Source organism: Rhea pennata, chromosome 1 (genome assembly GCF_028389875.1).
Source record: "Rhea pennata isolate bPtePen1 chromosome 1, bPtePen1.pri, whole genome shotgun sequence".
Taxonomy (NCBI): domain Eukaryota; kingdom Metazoa; phylum Chordata; class Aves; order Rheiformes; family Rheidae; genus Rhea; species Rhea pennata.
The window spans coordinates 213087242-213106930 of NC_084663.1; the positions used below are offsets into that span (position 1 = coordinate 213087242).

General features: G+C 40.5%; 1 protein-coding gene across 2 annotated transcripts in view; it reads right to left on the reverse strand.

Annotated features, from left to right (window-relative positions):
* Positions 1 to 1472: 1472 nt before the first annotated feature.
* The window catches only part of ACER3 (alkaline ceramidase 3), a 62507-nt gene continuing 44290 nt past the window's right edge, over positions 1473 to 19689 (reverse strand). For both annotated transcript variants that reach the window (XM_062567418.1, XM_062567419.1), the window contains exons 7-11: positions 18614 to 18672; positions 15780 to 15881; positions 9280 to 9384; positions 7990 to 8035; positions 1473 to 7763 (exon numbers count right to left, since the gene is read on the reverse strand). In XM_062567418.1, the coding sequence (XP_062423402.1) occupies positions 7710 to 7763; positions 7990 to 8035; positions 9280 to 9384; positions 15780 to 15881; positions 18614 to 18672 (366 nt within the window). In that variant the 3' untranslated portion in view covers positions 1473 to 7709. The remainder of the gene's footprint in view (positions 7764 to 7989; positions 8036 to 9279; positions 9385 to 15779; positions 15882 to 18613; positions 18673 to 19689) is intronic.

Genomic DNA, 19689 nt, shown 5'->3' on the forward strand with positions numbered 1-19689 from the left:
TGTCTGCTCTGAGGCAACAGGGCCAGGATAACACACACTAGAATCAAGGATCAGGAGACACGAGATGTTGCCAAAAAACTAGATGGACCAACTATGTCCATCGTTAAAGGGTGAGGGGATGTGTGTGTGTGTGTGTGGAAGATTAGCAAACAGATTACAAACTAGTCATTTTTACTTTAACTGCTGGAAGAGGAAAAAATCAAAAAGATCAAGCACTGAGCATTTAGGAATTTCCTAAGAGGGAGGAAAAACCTCATCCAACATAGACTCATCATCAACAGATTATGCCAAGCAGGTCTAATGTCTTTCATGAGAGGTAAGAGGCCTTGTGAATAGGTCAGAAGTAAAACTGTCATATATCATACCTTGGTTTTAGCAAGGCTTTTGGTACTGTCTCCCTTTTCCTCTTAGACAAGCTATGGAAGCACACTCTTGATGAGAAGAGACTGTCAAAATGGAAGAATGGATCGAATGAGCTTTTGCAAGGTCTTCTCTTGGTCTAGTATTAGTCAGTGCTTCCACGAATGTTCCCAGTGAAGCAAATGGAAATCTAATTCACAGAAAAACACTGAACTGAAGGATAATTGAGGGATACTTCATTCACACTCTGAAGCGGCATGGATAAATGGGAGAACTAGAAAAACTCAACCCAGAACATGAGGATAAATGCAAAATTGTGTTTTGGGGCAGAGATATTTAATAGTACCAGTAAAGGGGGCGCAGTGATTGGTAGGCAGCAATACTGCCGCAAATCGTCTGGGACCTGTAATGCTTTGACCACATACTGTCACGAGCCAACAATACTGGCTTTTGGAAAAAGGCAAACACCTTCACTGGCTATATTAAAAGAGCGTTTTTGGGGGATCCCACTCAGAATCACTGGAAGTCAGTGTCAAGCTCCAAGCAACATGTTTCAAATAGGCTGCAGGTGGAGAGGAACCTGTTATTAGATATAGGCAACGTGACCTCCACAGCAAGGCCGAACAAACTGGAGTTTAGTGCAGTGTGTCACAGGTGAATAATACTTTTCAAATGAGAGACAGAGGGAGATGGAAAATAAAAGAAAATAATTTGTTCTTGTCCTCCTAGAGCTGTGGGGAAATGGGCTTAAATTATAGAAAAAAAGGCTAGACATCATGAAAAAAAATAAAATAAATATTAAGGATAATGCAGCATTAAGTGAGTTGCCAGAGCAAATGGAAAAGTGACAACCTCTGCAGGTCATAAAAACATCTTTAAAAAACAAAGTACTGTAACTATATATATATAAATAAAAGAGTACAGCGTAGCCTACCTCTTGGTAAATCCTTCTCAGCTTACTGTCTAGGATTTCTCTGGTAAATGTACAGGCAAATCCTGCTATTCTGCTTGTGTGTCCACTAACTGAGGCATCCAGCTATTGAATAGCATTCAGACAAACCGACCAGCTCTGTGCAACACAAAAGCCAAGAAATGCCTGGGGAAAAAAAACGTATTTAAAACAAAATTCTTTAATAATTTGAACTATAAAGACACAAATTAGTGCTTGACTGCCACATGACTAACAAATCAAATACATTAAATATCTCAAAGCTACTGTGCTTTGCAAAACGAGATACGCTGATACGTACAAGCCTAGTGTTAGTTACCAGTTTGTCTGGCACGAAGAATTAGTATATCAAAATTTTCAATAAACATTGCTTAATGCACTGTGTTTTACAAGTCAGCTGCTATTTATCTGTCACAGTGTATCTACCTATCAGCAACAATATACTGAATTTCGGAAAAAAAGAAATACATTAAAAGTAATAGTGTCAGTGTAAGAAAGTTTGGTCACGTAATGAGCAGGCTATTTCATGTCCGTTATAGCTGGACAAATGTTATTTCCTAAAACAGTAAACAAGGCATCATCAGTGCATTAAGCTAAGTTCAATAGTTAACAAATAGCCAGCGTTAATTTGGAAGATCAAGAGAAAAATCTGTTTCTGTTCAGTCTAAGGAGTAACTAGTGTTCATATTCTTGGAGATTCTTTCTTCCCAAATCTAGGGAGCAATACTACCTACAGCCTAAATTCTTTTACAACCACTGATCAAGGCTTTACTTCAGGAAACAATTTGATACATGATTTGTCATGTGCATGTGTGAAAGCCCATCTCTAGTCAACATTTGCTTTGAAGGAACATAGTATGTTCCAGGGGTTTGGGGAAAGAAGGATGAAGTTGAGATAGTGCTTACAACTATGCTTCAATATTTTGGTGATGAAGGGCAGATAATCCAGGGAGTTTTTAACTTTGTATTTTTAAAATTTTAACTCTCTGCTCTCAACATCAGACAGATGTGTGTATTCAACTCTGCAAAAAAAGGTTTAGGTTTTGCATTAGCTGGATTCTGAATCTGGCTTGTCTTAAATCTGCAATTACATGTTCAAACAAAACAAATCTAAACACCTTCAAAATGTGAAAAACGAAGAGTTCTGAAGCAAAGCAAGAGATTCAGGTGTCAATTCTGCCTTCTAAATTACACGTACAAACTGCCTGGAGTATTTGGCTGGGAGCTCCAGAATGGGGCTCTGCATAAAGTGCTTGACTGACTGCTGTGCCCTCAAACTGCTGCTCACTGAGCTATACTTGCTAAAATAAACAGCAGCTGTGAGGCTAAATCCCTCATCCAGCTTTCAAAGTCTGAAAGGATGCAACAACATCTGGGATGGAGGGAAGCTGTGCACATGGTTTGAGCCGAGCAGAGACAGCCATAGCTGCCTTCCAGAAATGTAGTTAAGTGGAGCACGGTCACTCTTGCAGTAGGAGCACTTTTAACAAAAAAACCCCACAAACCAGCAACTGCCAAGGACCTTGCCTGTGGGTCCCAAGAGAAAATACAGTCTACTCCTGGGAAAAAGTTGTGACAGAGAGATCAGGCACTTGGCAGCAGCAGGCAGTTGTGAGCAAGACACTGAACAAACAAAATCCAAAGCAGTCTTCATAGTTACGCTGTATATTCTCTGTAGTTATATTATGGACTCTCAAACAAAGCTAGCAGAGAAAACTCCAGATGCGTAAGAAACATTTTCTTTCATGTATCCAACAATCTATGTCATGTTCCACACACACAAAACAACAGTTGAATAATCTATAATGAACCAAATGTGATATATTGTCTTCATGACCTCTATGGAAAGGAGTGCAGAATCAGCATTAGAAGTTAAATGTATAAATAACAGAACATTCAAGCTTGTTACATAAGTACATAAAAAGTGCAGTTATCATCAGAGGGATGGCTGACGTAAGTCTACAGGATTCTGTGCTTAATCTCTTGTTATTCTCTTTCCATGTAAAATTTATTAATCTCCTTCTGGCTTTCACTTCTCATGGGTAATAAAGATTCCATCGTTTATCCTTGTTCATAATAAGGTCCCACAGTTAAATAGTACTTTGCATTTAAAGCCTCCCACTGCCTACTGTAAAGTGTAGACAGGGAGAGAGGGTTTTTCTAAAGTAAACCAATCGTTTCACCTGAATATGTTAATTAAAATGATGGGGCATGCAGGCCATCAAAATGAAGACGTGTTTCTAGATTCACAGCTCGACTGAAGACAAAAGCAATGCTGCTTCATTACAGTTTGCCTTCCAATAAATAGTGTTTACTGAATCACTTCATCATCTGCCATCAAATGCCAAGAATACATTCATGGAGAGAAACAGATTTAAAAACTGTACTACCAAAATTGTTCAATGCAAACTAGAAGTGGCACTAACTGTGAGAAACATAAAGTGATACTGGGGGGATCTTCTGTTGCTCAGTTTCACATGGGAGAGCTAGCTGAAGAAGTCATTTAACTGTTAAGAACTAGGTGCTGGAAGCATATGCACCAAAGCCAAAAAGAATCAACTGTGTTTCAAATCATACAATTTTCTTTCAGCCAAATAAGACAGATCTGGGAATAAACACAGCACAATACTAGCTCAAAAAAGAATTAAAATTAATTATAGAACTGTTTTTCCCATCACATCTCTTAACATGTCACATATCAAAAAAAAGCTGTACAATGTTTGTATCTTAGCATTAAATCCAACTTAACAATATTGCCAAAAAGACTTCAGCTGTCCTGAACTAAAAACCTTCTGCTCATGTCTCTTTCTACAGCAGTCAGAATTCTGCATGCAGATGAAAATGGACCGAGTGCAACCTAAAAGTCAGAGACGTGGGACAAGGCAATACATTTAGAGAGTGTACAGAATCAGCCACAGATCAATACAATACTGTTGCAAACCTCTGGGGTTGAATGTCCTAAGTTAGGCTGCTCTAACGTCTGCCCTTTACAAGCAGACGTAATTAAGGGCACAGGTATTGTACAACACGTGACAGAGGTAGATCGGCAAGTGATAGACTGCATATTCCAATTCTAACTCTAGGGTAGTTTTCTAAACACTTGCTGGTAGTGTATCTCCCTTGTGCTAAAAGAAAGAGCATTAAAATGAGGTCCAGAGATGACTAATACTGCTAGCCAGCTTCTAACACTGCCTTCAAAACACAGATGAGATTCTTCCTGATGGCAGATTTGTTTAACATGTCTCATCCTCAGTTGATAATGCCTGTCTTGAGCTCTATCCAGAAAATCCTGATTCCTGGAGTAAGGTACGGTGTTGACCTGCACTGTGAGAGTCCTTGTGAGATTTTTCTGTTATTTCCAAGGAAGAAGTTTTCAGATCATGGTGTGCAGAACTACTTGCTGCTGATCTGTGCCAACCTGATGGTCAGATGGTGACAAATTTTCTGGTTCTTCACGTATGTTAAGGAACAGAAGAGTTCATTGCTGTGATTCAGTCTGTTCAACACATGCTATAGGATTCATGTTAAAAGACACCTGCTACTTCCTTTTAAGTAGCTGTTGACTATATCCCACTCAAAATACAGGATCAAGGATGACCCACCTTGAAAGATGTAGTACATGACAGGTTTGGGATATGCTGCTCCAAGGATCTTAGAAAAAACAGCACCTCATACAAGTGATATAAATAAAGAACAATTTAACAGACATCTAACAAAATACAGGAGAAAGGATTTACATCTTTCCAGGCACTAGAAAAGGTAGTCTGAAATTCAGTGACATAAAGTTAAAACTGGCTTGCCACACTTTCAATAACACTTACAAGTTTAGTAAGGCTGAAAACCCAAAGACCTATAATTAGATTATTTATGTTTAAAAGGATATACACATAAATTACATTCTTCAGGAACTAACACAACTTGAAAAAAACACTACTGGAAAGGTGGCAGAAGTGTGCACATTTCAGTCATTTATAATGAAAGAACAACCCAACCTGTATAATGTTTTTTAAGATAAAAACGTTAAGTGAGAAATGATTTCTGAACGAAAATCTAGCAGCAGCATAATATTAATACAAGAGCTCTTCCAATTTGCATAAAAAAATCTTGACAACTTAATTCAACAAGATCTGAAAAGAAACATATACCTCCTTGTTGCAAGTGTGTAAGACAATCAATAAACTTCTTTAAAATACACTGTTGTAGGGATGCCTTGTGACTAAGAAAGTGGCTTCCTACTACACCATAGTTACTGCAATTACAGATAAGTCAAACAGATCCCCCAAATGCTCCATGAAGGCCACTGAAACACAGGGTTTGTTTGTTTGTTCTTTTTTTTTTTAAAAAAAATAATACCATGCTAAGCAGATATCACTAGTGACTGTTCATATCTCTAGTTGCTGCACCACTCCTATTATGGAGCTCTTTTCCTTAGTTTAGGAAAGCATGTAAACACACTAAATAACGGGAAAAAAAAATCAAACATAGTGTGCAGAAGCAACAGCATGCTTGGGAGAACCTGGAGATGAACAGGCAGGCACTTTTTTTAAGCTACATTTTTAAAACAGTTCTCAAATCTCTTTACCAAAAATACTCCTTCTGGGTAATTAAAGGCACCTGATCCAAGACAGCATTTTCCTACCTCTGTGCTAGTTGTTTCAACCTCTTTCAGTCCTCCAATTGTCCAGCACAGAGGCAGACCTTGCCTATGGAACTAAAGCCTACTGGTAACAGATATTTTTTAAACTTATCATTCAGGGACCCTTATAGTGATTTGTGGATTACAGGTTGAAATGCACTGTTCTCAGCATGTACTTAAACCTCACTGCACCACCGAGAATTAAGCATCTTTTTCTAGTGCTGTGTTTGGGTCTATTCAATTCTAAGGGTCAGGGGTCAGTCACTATGACCAAGAGCCATGATTTTGCATGGAGATTCGCATCACTAGGGGTGCTACCAACGTACAGGGAGGATAGAGTTAAGCTCCAAGCAGAAACAAACACATATTAAAGAGAAGAGACAATTTTAGTTAGCACTGATCCTACAATACAGACTTCAGTCTGACTTTTCAGCAAAGCAAGGAAACTTATGCTAGCCAGGGCTTTGTGATGTGGGAAACAGGCTCCATAAGTAACCCCAAGGTCTGGAAAGTCAAAACCACAGCCTCTGATATGAGGTATCTTTTGAAAAACTGTGTTTTAATGTTTTCTTTATGCTTACTTATCGATTTTGATTGGCTAGGTAGAAAAAAATATGCAGAAACCAGAGGGTTTGTCCCCAGTGAAGACCCAAAGGTTTTGTTCTAGAAGAGATGGTCACGAGGAATGATCTCAATCTTTCCACAGAGTAACTGCATCATGGGATTAAGAAGAATCAAAGAGCTGCCAATTTTATATTGGAATATCCTCAATGTAAGTCTTGTTTTTTACGCTTCGTTCAATATTTCTGAAAAATAAGATGCTTTTGGAAGTCAGACCAATATTTAAGACTTGCAAAATAAGGGAAAGACATGAATTCAAAACTGCATTAGCATATTTCTAAAGTGGTTGTGAATCTGTAGTAGGAATGGAATATGGGGAGAGAAAACAGAGGCATGTAATACTTACATGCCCAAACTGTACTTACATGTACAGTTACCCAACGGACCCTGCAGACTCCTGACAGATCACTACTGGTCAAAAACTAGGAATTCAGGTTCCATACACCAAACGAGAACCCTTATAAAGGTTCCACCATCTTAAGTATCTTCTCTTGATCGCATCCTGGAACATCCTCCATGGTTCATCTCAGTTGGACTAAAGAGAAAATGGAAATCTGGTGCAAAATAAAGTAAATGGCACTATGTATCCCAACCTTTTTTGCTTAAAATATAAATTGCTAATGAGGCTGTGGAGAAACAAGACAGAATAAAGCCCTAAATCATTATATACTTCATTAACTGTATAGAAGTGCAAGATTAAAGTTGTTCAGATTAAGCAGTCAGTTCACTATAGGCCACACAGATGCTTAGCTTGGCCAGCAACGGCCTGTTTTTATCATTCAGTTACTAATATTAGCTTAAACCACAGAAAGAACAACAACTGAACGAAAAATGTATGCAATCCACTTCAAAAATGGTTAGTTTTCTGTGACCAGCACGAAATATTAGCTCAGTATCATCAGCTATACAATATATACATAAAAATATTGTGTCTTTTTTTTTTTTAACAACTTAGAATAAAACCATACTAAATGTTATTTCCCTAATGTGTCGACTCTTCACTTTGGCCTTGCTAGGAGACCAAGTAACACAGAGAAGTCCTTTTATAGCAGTGGTACTTGAATTGATCCATAATTTTGACACTTCAACTGTTGAATCTATTCAGCCAGGCTAGGTGGTTGAATGCAACTGCCTAGATCTCAGTCAAAGCTTCTTGGGCGGCTCCACAAGAAGAATAGGCCATATTCCAAGAACAAACTGTAAAAAGAAAATCAGGGAGAGGGGAAAGATTTCTTGGAATGTTATGCCTCTTAAAACAGAAATCAAACATAATTAACATCACTTCAACTGTATTTCTTGGAATCAATAGAGAAATCAAAGACAGAACCCTAACAAGGACAGCCACTAAACCTCAATGCATGTTCAAACACAAGACATCTGAATGAGACAGTGCATCAATGAACACAATATACTGGTTGCTTACCTTCACCTTTGGCCTGTGTTTCAGAAAAAGTGTCCTTGTGTATAGACTGAGGGAGAGAGGAAAAGTGTGCTTAAAATTCAATATATAATAAAGCAGAAAAAATAATAATGATGTACTAATTCCAGTTTCATTTTCCAACTACAAAAGAATTGCCTCTGTGATTGCAGGGATAGCCATTCTGCCTAGGATATGTTAGCCTACAGCAACTCCCTTAGTGCTAGACAGCACTTAGCAGACAAATTTCCGCTGACTCTATGTGGGGAGGAAGAGGGAAACCCAGACAAAAAAAAAATTTCCCTCCGTTAGGGGAAAGATTAAATAGGAACTAGACCCTGCAATTTTGGAAGGATGAAAACACATCAGTGTACCACAAAATTCAGCAGAATTGCTCTGTGAGTAACGAGTTACCAGGAAAACGAAACAAACCAAAACAAACCCCAAAACAACCATTATCAGAGTATCAGAGTAGCTGCTGGAATTGTACTTATTTTCCTTTCATTTTCCTTTTATTAGTCATTTAGAATCTTGTATTTGTTTGATGTAGGAAAACTGATACCTAATCAAGTTTTCTCAACTACTCAGAATACATCTCTTAAACAGACGTTATTTTATAGTTCTTGTTAAGTGGTAAAAAAGCTTTTATTACATAATGAACAAACTACAGAAATTCCTCAGTTTGCATTTTAAATTCCACCTTCAGTTCTCATTCCAGCAGATGGTGGTATAGAGCAAAAATAGAGCCAAAAGCTGCTGCTGCTGCAAACTTGCTAATTTAGGTTCCTGTTGAGTCTCCCTCTAAAACTAGTATCTTGTGCTTCTGGGAACAACACCTTGGTTACAACCACTTCAACCATCGCTTTTCTGCTTTATAGTGCAATGTCTGCAAGTTTTCAGGAGTGACAGTTCATATCAAAAAGATTAGTTAATACTTCTAAAATTAAACATGTGCAGTGATGCTCAAGCACTTACACAAGAACAGAAAGGTGTTAATAGCATATATTTTTAAAATAAAATACTGTCAGATACATTTTCAGTGTAATTACTACACGGTTCCCATTTATGAATTGCATCGTCCTGAAGAACTATGACTATTTAAAGACTTATGATTACATTTTGAAGAATGTAACTAGTCTAAAAACTCTAAAAACAGTAATAAAGAAAGAAACCTTCTCTAGTTTAATAAGTTATTTTCCTGTTCTTCTGGCTGATACAACAATCTGAAGTAAATCTGACCCTGGGAAAACTCCTAAGGCTGTTTTATTATCATCCAGATTAGAAAACATTTCATACCTCAGAAGGATATGAAGGTAAGAGCCCAGGCCTGTAAGTATATGCCACCAAGCATGAAACTGTGTCACAGCTCCCACAACAGGAGGCATCTTCTCTCGTAGTGCCCTGCAGAAAGAAATACAACACGATGTGTTTTTTAAAGCTAAATGATCTCAAATAGCAGTGATTACTTGCCAGATTATTCGTACAGATTCTCTGTCCCAGGCCTGTGCTTCACGTAGACAGGCTTTCAGTAGGTCTGCAACACCAGTTCTACTGCCAGTCTTGAAAGAATATTAGCAAACTGGCTTCCTCACATATTTACAGAAACAAAGCAATCCAGGAGGCTCCTGCAATGCATTGATGGTAGCTTCTTGTCACAAATGGTGGAGGAGCCTACAAGGAAGGGTGTCCTGCTGGACCTTGTCCTTACCAACAGAGAGGGACTGGTCAGAGATGTGAAGGTTGGGGGCAGCCTTGGCTGCAGTAACCATGAGATGGTGGAGTTCAGGATCCCGCAGGAAAGAATTAAGGCAACAAGCAGGATTGCAACCCTGGACTTCAGGAGAGAGGACTCTGGGCTCTTCAGAGACTTACTTGGAGGAATCCCATGGGTTAAGGCCCTAGAAGGAAGGGGGGTCCAGGAGAGCTGGCTACTATTCAAACATCACTTCCTCCAAGCTCAAGATAGGCGCATCCCTATGAGTAAGAAGTGCAGCAAAAGGGGCAGGAGATCTGCATGGGTGAGCAAGAGCTCCTGGCAAAATTCAGACAGAAGAAGAAAGTACACAGACTGTGGAAGAGGGGACAGGCTACTTGGGAGAATTATAGGAATGCAGTCAGAGTTATGTAGAGATGCTGCGAGGAAGGCCAAGTCCCAGTTGGAATTGAGTCTGGCAAGGGATGTCAAGGACAACAGGAAGGGCTTCTTCAAATACATCAGCAGCAACAGGAGGACTAGGGAAAATGTGGGCCCACTACTCAATGGGCCGGGGGCCCTGGTGACAAGGGATGCAGAGAAGGCAGAATTACTGAATGCCTTCTGTGCTTCAGTCTTCACTGCTAAGGGCAGCCCCCAGGAATCCTGCAGCCTGGACGTGAAGGAGAAAGTCCGGAGAAGGGAAGACTTTCCTTTGGTTAAGGAGGAAAGGATTAAAGACCTTCTGGGCAGGCTGGACATCCACAAATCCATGGGCCTGGATGGGATACACCCATAGGTACTTAGGGAGCTGGCGGACGTTGTTGCCAGGCCGCTCTCCATCATCTTGGAAAGGTCCTGGAGAACTGGAGAAGTGCCTGAGGACTGGAAGAAAGCCAATGTCACTCCAGTCTTCAAAAAGGGCAAGAAGGAGGACCCAGGCAACTATAGGCCAGTCAGCCTCACCTCCATCCCTGGAAAGGTGATGGAACAGCTCATTCTGGATGTCATCTCCAGACATATGGAGGAAAAGAAGGTGACCAGGAGTAGCCACTGGATTCACCACGGGGAAATCCTGCTTAACCAACCCAATAGCCTTCCATGTTACAGTGGCTGGCTGGGTAGATGAAGGGAGAGCAGTGGACATTGTGTACCTTGACTTCAGCAAGGCTTTTGACACTGTCTCCCATAACATCCTCCTAGGCAAGCTCAGCAAGTGTGGGTTACACAAGTGGACAGTGAGGTGGATTGAGAACTGGCTGAAAGGCAGAGCTCACAGGGTCGCCAGCAGTGGCGTGGAGTCCAGTTGGAGGCCTGTGGCTAGTGGCATGCCCCAGGGCTCAGTCCTGGGTCCCAGCCTGTTCAGTTTCTCCATCAATGACCTGGATGAGGGGACAGAGTGCCTCCTCAGCAAGTCTGCTGATGATGCCAAGCTGGGAGGAGTGGCTGATACACCCGAGGGCTGTGCTGCCATTCAGAGACACCTGGACAGGCGGGAGAGCTGGGCAGAGAGGAATCTCCTGAGGTTCAACAAGGGCAAGTGCAGAGTCCTGCACCTAGGGAGAAATAACTGTGGGCACCAGTCCAAGCTGGGGTCTGCCCTTGTGGAGAGCAGCTCTGCAGAGAAGGACCTGGGAGTGCTGGTGGATGACAAGTTGACCATGAGCCAGCAATGTGCCCTTGTGGCCAAGAAGGCCAATGGTCTCCTGGGGTGCCTTAGGAAGACCATTGCCAGCAGGCTGAGGAAGGTGATCCTGCCCCTCCCCTCAGCCCTGGGGAGGCCTCATCTCGAGTCCTGTGTCCAGTTCTGGGCTCCTCAGCGCAAGAGAGACATGGAGCTACTGGAGAGAGTCTAGTGTAGGGCTATGAAGATGATCCGAGGGCTGGAGCACCTGCCCTATGAGGAACAGCTGCGAGAGCTGGGCCTCTTCAGCCTGGGGAAGAGAAGACTGAGGGGGGATCTGATCAATGTGTACAAGTACCTGAAGGGATGGTGTCAGGGGAAGAGGGACAAACTCTTTCCAGTTGTCCCGTGTGACAGGACAAGAGGCAATGGGCAGAAACTGAAGCACAGGAAGTTCCGCCTGACAGTGAGGGGGAATTTCTTCCCTGTGAGAGTGACGGAGCCCTGGACCAGGTTGCCCAGAGAGATTGTGGAGTCTCCTTCTCTGGAGCTCTTCAAGGCCCGCCTGGATGCAACCCTGTCTAACGTGCTGTAGGTGACCCTGCTTGAGCAGGGAGGTTGGACTAGATGATCTCCAGAGGTCCCTTCCAACCTTACTGATTCTATGATTCTATGATCTACTCATCCATACAATGAGTGATCAGTTACTTCTTGACTTAAATTTCAAGGAATATATTTATGGCATCCCACAGTCCTAAATGAGTTTTATTATTCTACCAAGTCCTATGAAGTACTGTCCATAGGAAGAAAAGCTGAGGATAAGGTCTGACAGAGGAAATGGGAACCATAAAACATCATCATTTCATGTTTGGCAATCTTGCCACCTATTCTCCAGCTCCATGGAAGCTTAGCTTGCCTTCCTCTACTGTATGCTAAATAGGGACAAAGTGGGTGTACAGGCAGAAAGCAGAAGGTGGAGAGTCAGAAATGCTCTGCCCACGTGCTTAATCTTTGAACTGTTATGGGGCAGGAGCTACTCAAGAAGTTAAAGGATAGAGATGGAGAAAGAAATGGAAGGAACTGAATTGCCATGGCTTCTCCTGTTCACTATAGAGTTATGCTGATAACGATGCCTATTTTGGTTGACAGTGGAGCAAACATTCACATCTGATTGTCTTTTTTTCTGACATATATTTTACATTCAGTCAAAACAAAAGAAAAAGGGAAAATATAATGACTGCAGATTTTAAAGAAGAAAAACCTGCAGCTACTGTAACACTTAGTTAGTGTGTGATGCTTTAGTATTTTGTGCCCCTGACTAAATGCTAATCCCTGAGCTGCTACTCAATTTCCAGAGTTGCTCAGTCACAAAGACAAACACAGAGTCACGATTCAGTTAGCCAGGAATGACACAGTGGAACACCCAAACTGTCACTCCTGGCACAGCCTCATGGCCTTCTGATGGCAGGAAAACGCAAAGTTCAAGTTTTGAAAGTTCATGAATCCATCCAGGGAAGCTGAGTGCTACAGAGGTATCATTTTTTATCAGCTCCAGACTTCATGAAATATGGAAATACAAAAACAGAATGAAAATGCAATTTTGAAAATTAAAAGCAAAGAGCAGGTGGGTGGATGATTCACAAGTTAGATCTTCAGAGAATAAAAAATTACAAGGAACTGGAATATATTTTCTCCAAATGTTCCAGTTATAATATCATTTTGAGAAATTCAAAGGCTCTGCAGACATCTGATTAAAGCTAATAAACAAGCTTAATTATCTTCTTTTAGTATCATAACTAAACAAGTATAATAGGAAATATACTGACATTATACTATTTATATACTGTTTTCCCCTTTACAAAATAAAGGTGGAAAAAAGTGCTTCAGCAGCTGGTGTAATCTTTGAGTCCAGGAGCAAATTCCAAAGCCTCAAGGACTTAGCAGCTCTATGAACTGGGGTTATGATCTCACCACTGATCTGATGCTGCTGCGATAATCAGCCCTGGTGTCAGAATTTGCAAAGTCATTGTAAACTAACCCACCTGTGTAGTCAAATAACTTTATGCTAGCTATATCAAGTGTTTCTAGAGTTGAAGCACTGTGTACCATATTCATTTTTGACAGTTTCAGGAAAACTCTGTTGTGATAAAGTTCCAATTGGCCTAACACAGTGTAAGGCCTACAGAGCCAAAAGGGACAGATGGGAAACACCAGACTTCTTCCTTCAGCACACACTGATCTCAGCCTACACCAACATACTAGGACAATTCTGTACACCACAGATTGAAGTGTGTAACAGTGTATGTTGAAGGACAACAGACAGATCAGAGTCAGATGGAACTTTCTTGATACTGGCATCAACTTTTCATCTCTTCCAGCTTGCAGTGGAACACAACCATCACAACCAAGCAAGAGAGAGGTGCCATGAGGCAGCTGTCCAACTCCAGGTGAACACACATTCAGAGAATAACCTGTTAAACTGGTGTTCTTACATGCATGGGTATGATGTCTAGCCATACAACCAGAGGGTGGCTTCCTGTAAGTCTTGTCTAGAGGACTTTTTACCTCATTTGGCAATAGACTAAACAGAAATGAAGCCTTTCCTAGCCTCCTTTACAAGCCAGAAGACTTCAGGCTAACAATGATTAATAAAGTGCAGGGTCCTGCACCTAGAGAGGAAGAATCCCATACACCAGTACAGGCTGAGGTTTGACCCAGGTGCTGGAAAGCAGCTCTGCAGGTAAGGACCTGGGAGTTCTGGTGAACAGCAAGGCGACCATGTAGCCACAAAGGCCAATGGCATCCTAGGGTGCATTAGAAAGAGTATTGCTAGCAGGCTGAGGAAGGTGATCCTTACCCTCTACTCAGCCCTGGGGAGGCCACATCAGGAGTACCGTGTCCAGTTCTGGGCTCCCCACTACGAGAGAGACATGGAACTGCTGGAGAGAGTCCAGTGCCGGGCTATGAAGATGATCAGAGGACTGGAGCACCTGCCCTCTGAGGAACAGCTGCGAGAGCTGGGCCTGTTTAGCCTGGAGAAGAAAAGACTGAGGGGGATCTTATCAATGTCTATAAATACCTTAAAGGAAGGTGTCAAGGGGATGGGGCTGAGCTCTCTTCAGTGGTGCCAAGCAACAGGACTAGAGGCAACAGGCACAAACTGAACCACAGAAGTTTCACTTGAACATGAGGAAGAAATTCTTTTCTGTGAGGGTGACAGAGCACTGGACCAGGTTGCCCAGAGAGGTTGTGGTGTCTCCTTCTCTGGAGACACTCAAAACCCACCTGGACATGATCCGGGACAATGTGCTCTAGGTGAACCTGCTTGAGCTGGGGGATTAGACTAGGTGATCTGCAGAGGTCTTTTCCAACCTCAACCATTCCATGATTCTGTGACAGCCAAGCACAATGAACTGACTCATGGAGTTGCTGCTCATTCTGAGACATTCAAATAGCTGCTGTTTATTGGTGACTAATATACTGCATTAGCTATTTCTTTAACCTGCCAAGCTACTGCTTGTAATGTTTTCCTGGGAAACGAGAAAAGCAGAAACTAAACAAAAGCAGGATAAAAAACTAATTTGGATGAAATCAAGTGTGAACAGCAGATTTCAGTGTGCCACAGATCCTCAATGCAATTTAAACTGAACTTAAAGAGAAATACCAGCTATAAAAACCTCTGCTTGTGGATAAGAAAAACTGAGTTCAGATTCAGAAATAAGCAAAAATAACAAAGCTATGGCAGAACGCACCTTCCCTATCAGTGGCTAAGCACCAAGTATCTAGGAATTACAGGTCTCTACAGCTCTGTGAGTTGCCTTGCCCTTTGTACCCTAGTTTTCTAGCCTGTAGAGCCCTGTTAGAGCATATGACAACTTCCCTGACTATGCTTGATTTCCATCAGAGTGCAAACTGGTGCTTCAGATGTTCAGGGGGATGCACTCAGGTGCTGTTCCAACACAAAGTCCGACTGCAGCTGAATGCACATCCTAGGGGTGGGGAAGCAGGCTACAAGCATACAGGTTAGAAGTTTCCCATGGTTTCATTGTTGGGGTGACATAACTCTTCTCAGGCAAGTGCTGTTTGAGCACTTCAACACTTGAGAATGTTATTAAAATGAGAGAAAAAGACATCAGAAATCAACTCTGTTGAACCAGCTTAACTGGAGAAATTTTGTTATTATTTTGCCCTTAAGTTACCCTAATTTCCATTACAATTCATAATTGCTTTGAGGAAATAAAAGTTATTTCACACTACAAATAGTTATCTCATCAGGGAACTTACAAAAATCTGAAAACCAAGAAGAAATTGTTCAGCACTGAATCTAGTCATGAGCAAACTGGATAAAGCCCTTGCGAATGTTTTAGTAGTAATGTACCACACATACCACAAGTTGGATCTGAACATACTGCACAGAAAAAGCAAAGCTGTGTGCTGAAAGATTATTAAGAGCTATCTGGACAAATTGAAAGTGCTCACCTCAATTTATCACAGAAAATGTTGTCCACGTTCCAGAGGAAAAAACCCATTAAGAATACAGTTAAAGATGTATAGCCCAGACCTCTAAGCCATGGGTATACCCTAGAGAGAGAGAGACAAATAATGTAAAATTTAGTTCAAGATGCAGCTTGTAACATAGATAACACTACTACATACAAATAAACTGCACTTCAGTTAATGATTCTTGATTAAAAATAAAGATTAATAAATCCACCCTTAACTTCTGTATTCATGCTGGGTCACAGAACTGTTAACTTCCTAGTGGAAGTTAATGGCGGCATTTGCTGCTTTCTAAGGTAAGAAGTCCCCCCAAAAAACCCCAATTCCAGTCTCAAGAGACTACCATGAAATAGTGTTTTTTTAAGTGTTATGAATGCACAGTTTAGATTTCATGTGAAGACACATACCTGAGCTTTTTTTCCAACGTTATACAAAGTGCACATTTCAGAACTTTGAGCACAAGCAACAGAAATGTGCAAAACAGATAGGTACAGCTTCTTCCATAAGGCAAACTAATCAGATATGTGTTGTGCACGTTAACAACAAGAATACTGCCAATATAAACTGGCAAAATCAGTATTTGTTTAGTCAAACAAACACATGGAGCACTAGATGAGTGAAGTCACACTGTAATGTTCCCAGCTCAGAATACATGTTCTAGAGACACAAGCAAACCCAGGACACGAAAGAGCATTAAACAGTTATACACACTGGTAATTAGGTAACTATAGCTGAAATGGTTCAAGGAACAAATGCAGTTGTTTTGTGAAGGAGGCAGAGGTTGGCATGACTTAATAACAGAGAACATGCTCTGTGAACAGAGGACAACACATGCCAAGTTATAATCTTGGGAATCAATCACAGAGACCTAAGAAACAGATGAAAAGTGTAGGGAAACTAGATGGGAATACAGTTCAAATGATGAGGACAGGAGGAGGCAGAAGTCTTGCTCCAAAGGATTCTGGAAGGAAAAACATTCTGTTCCTTCAAAATTTCTATGCTGAGTTCAGACTGACTTCCAGCCCTACACTAAACAATATGACTGATATGAAGCTAATATTAAGGAAGTAAGACTGAAAAGAAGCAAAAATACGTAAGTTAAAACAGGCTTGGACAAGTTTTAGCATTATGAATGGAGACACAGAAATATATTTTAGCAATGTAGAGAAAGTAAATCTGAAAATGGAAATAGAGCTGACTTGCAGAGAAGCAAGAGGGTATTGTCAGGTTGGCACTGCTTCTCTAGCAGCAGAATTAGTTAAAAATGTACCTACTCCTTCCCCATCTCAACTTTATGACCACTGTTTGCATCAGCACAACTGAAGGGAGAAGCTGGTCTTTGTAGGGCCATGCTGTAATGAAATGATGTGGCCAGTGAAGAAAATACACACCAGAACAACTGCAATCAAAGGGGAAAAAGTAGGTGCAACATCAAAGACAGACTTTGCTGAAGCAAACCTAACAATGAATGACACCCTGGGAGGGAGGATGGTAGCACTATTGATAGTGACAGAAGACGACAAAATGCTTCAGAAATAATGACAATACGCAAGTGTTTGGAATTTGCAAAACTGGAAAGATAGCAGGCCTAAAGGGTTGTCTAAGTAGACATGCATAAGTTTAAACTGAATGGCTAGAACTGTGCTAAATTCTTGTGCAAAGAAAATTAAAGTGATTGGAACTCGATTCAACTTAGTTTCTTTTGGAAGTGAGTAAAGGCAGTGTCAGTTAAGATCTCTAGGGTAAGATTAGAATTTCTGTGTTCATGGGTTCAAAAAGTGACTTTAAACTGATAATTGTTCCTATGGCAGAAGGAAAGCCACAATCTATTTTTTTTTCTTAAAGTCTGTGAACATTTATGCTTGGTCTGTGAAGATTTTCTAGGAAAAATTAAATCAAATGAACTAAAAGTGCAATTGCAAGGTGGCTCAATGAGTCTGCTTTAAAGTCACACCTTTTGTTAAATTCTTCCTTGTGTTCCTAAACAGTTATATGTGTAACCTGAAACACAGCTTAATGAAAAAAATCACGCTTAGCTTAAAGACATAGTATAGAGAAACCAATATCTTTCAGAGGCAACCCCATATTCATGAGAATGCCAACTGCTCACAGTAGAGAGCAGGGGCCCAGGAATTGGGCCCCTGAAAGCTAAACAAAAATATTTATTCCAATACTGATTCAATTCTTTTTTCTAGAGTTTTATCCATCAACTCTGTGCTCTGATGCTTCTTATCAGTGTCTTCCAACATTTCTGAAATCCTTTCGCTGCTTATAAATACTTTTAATTTGAATTTTCATCATGTATATCTAGCTTTACCTAGTCAAAACAGTAAGTAAACCTTTTGTATTAATATACTTTCTATCTGAACTTTGGATACTGGACTACAGGAAAGGAAAGGAAAACATTAACTGATGCTTCATCTCCACAGTCCTACTTTTACTTTTCCCCAAATATCAATGCTAGAGTTTGGGCACCAGCAATAGCCTTCCCATTTTCTCCAGCTCTATAAAGACAGAAACTTTTTCCCCCTTGAAGCCTCAGGCTAATGCTGAAGACATTAGCAGAACGCACTTAGTGGTGAAAACTAATCATAAGCACAGGGAAGCTACTCTTGTTTAGCAATATCCCTCTGGCTTCAAGAAAATACAAGGAGGTGAGCCATTCCCTTTCAAACCAAATAGAGCACATGAGCTAGCATCACATATTTAGTTCCAGAAAGTTTGTCAATGCCAATTTCTCAAGTTAAGCTCAAAGAAAAAGATGCAGACACTAAGTTTTAGCCCATCTTATAATGAATTAAATGGCTACTTACCATAATACTATATATACAGATCGTAGAACTATAATGGAAACTAGCGTTCCATACATGATCTGGAAATAAAAATAGAGATAAGATTCAGCAGTGGTATTCAAGGAACACTCCATAACATATACAAATAAGGAACACATAAACAAAATACTACAGAAATAAAACTTTCTGAAGCCTCCGGTGATTTTTATTTCTTAGTCTCAAGAAAACAGTTTCCCATCTAACTGTCTCGCCAACAAAGTCTTTCAAAAAAAGTTTCAAATAAAAATATGATTACATCCATGCTCTTCACACAATTACAGGAAAACTCAGTGTGTAAAATTGTTTTCCTTTTTTGAATTAGAAAGCAAACACTAGGTGGCACTCAGTAAGCATCCTGAAGTCAAAATGGTAAGTAATTCCTATCATCTCTTCTGCATTAAAGTTATAGCTTCTTCATGGATATTTCAGATTCATTTTCTTTACTGAAAGCAAAAACTTGAATAGAGTATGCAGCATGATCACCCTGAACACAAGCATGGAAGAAGTTTTCCAGGAAGCATTTAAAATCAACTATTACAGGCTGTTGGGAATCTAACTACGCAGTGAGAAGCCTGCATTTTCTGAAAAAGGACACGATCTAAACCTGGCTTAATGTAGGCTTGATGAAGTTTAATGTAATGGCTTGACTTATAAAAAAGGTCCAAGCGATCATTTCTTTTCTGTGTTGAGATCTCTCAATCTCCCTGCCTGTCTTTATTCAGAGGCTTAGAATCCATGTAACACTATCCCCAATATATACAGACTAAAGAGAAGAAATGCAGTCAGAGCTACTCCTGAACACGACGATGCAGAAGCCACCGCAGCAGTGAGGGTCTCTGGACACTGGCAACACCAGAGTATTTTCTAGTGCTTTTTACCCTAATATTGCATTCTTCTTGCCAAAAAAAAAAAAAAAAAAACATTTGTTACAAGCAGTTGTGCCTTCTTCTCTGACTCTCTCCAGTGGCTCACAAGCCCCTCTCTATTTTTCGCTTTTCCATCCACTGAGCTTCCTTTCTCATTTTTGCTTTTAATTAATTCCCATCTAACTCTCCCTT